The sequence below is a fragment of the Cryptosporidium hominis genome (assembly GCF_000006425.1).
Source record: "Cryptosporidium hominis TU502 chromosome 3 CHRO013109, whole genome shotgun sequence".
NCBI lineage: Eukaryota > Apicomplexa > Conoidasida > Eucoccidiorida > Cryptosporidiidae > Cryptosporidium > Cryptosporidium hominis.
Window position 1 is genome coordinate 1087 of NW_666714.1, and position 1095 is coordinate 2181.

The following is a 1095-nucleotide window of genomic DNA, read 5'->3' on the forward strand; positions in this document are numbered from 1 at the left end:
AAACCATGCAAACTACGGATTCTGGTTATGATAAGCCATTGCTTGAGTGCCCTATTCACATTAAATATTTTTTCTGAATTTGCATTGAATGTGCTATCTTTATTTTAAGCATCTAGATGAGAGACAGTTTTTAAAATACTGGCTTCTTTTTGGTGAAACATTGATGGAATCTAATGATCAAGTAATATTCTTTGATCGTAATATTTAGAAGTTATTTATTGGTTTGAATTCGTCATTCAAAAAGCATATATTAAATAGTATTACATCTGCGCGTATGAAAGAGATTTTGGCAAGCAAATATTATAAGCCCTCTTCTTATACTACTCTTGAACTAATTTGCTCCCTCAACATTATTTTAAACTCCGCTTCTTATGTATTTTTGGGAACTCGACTGTTTTCAAATTTAATCTTTCCAATATTAATGAATACTAGAAGAGAAAAAGATAATTCTTTCATTCTTATTGGAAAACGTATATCTAATGTATTAAATATTAGGTATTATGATACTGAAGAATTGAAGATTATTGGAGTATTTCTCAGGACATTGTTGATTTATAAAAAGAAACTAATTAACTACTTAATTCCTCAGCTTTTTGCTTTAAAATCGGAGAATATTGTTTCTGAAATGGTTGCTTCAGAAAGCCATATTTTAAGGTATTCTCATATTTCTAGTAAATACGCTTTTAAAATTCTTTCAAAAATGTTCGACAAATTCTATTATACCAATTTCGATTCTATTAGATTGGAAATTGAAAATGAAATTTCTAGTGACAACATGCAAAATTATCTTAATTCAGCAAACAGAAATTTATTAGATTGCAATAATATGAATTTCTTTTCCGAGAACATGTATCAAAGATTGTTAACAAAGTTCTATACATTCTTATTTGGTAGAAAACACCATTTTTTGGAGTTTAAATTGGTTGAGGGGAAAATTAATATTATTTAGAAGCTATTAAGAATAAAGTCACTATAAGGCTACTCTAAAATTTTAATAAATGCTATCTTTTGCGAAGTAAAAATTTTTTTAACTAATCTTCTTTTTTTAACTTCAAATATATAAATATATCGCCCTGGGCCACCAATTGCAAGGAA

General features: G+C 27.5%; 1 protein-coding gene across 1 annotated transcript; it reads left to right on the top strand.

The window, feature by feature from the left end:
- Positions 1-274: 274 nt before the first annotated feature.
- Positions 275-949, top strand: Chro.30304 (hypothetical protein). The annotated part of the gene is made up of 1 exon (XM_660039.1): positions 275-949. One exon carries the CDS (start codon positions 275-277, stop codon positions 947-949), a length of 675 nt encoding a protein of 224 aa, XP_665131.1.
- Positions 950-1095: the final 146 nt, after the last annotated feature.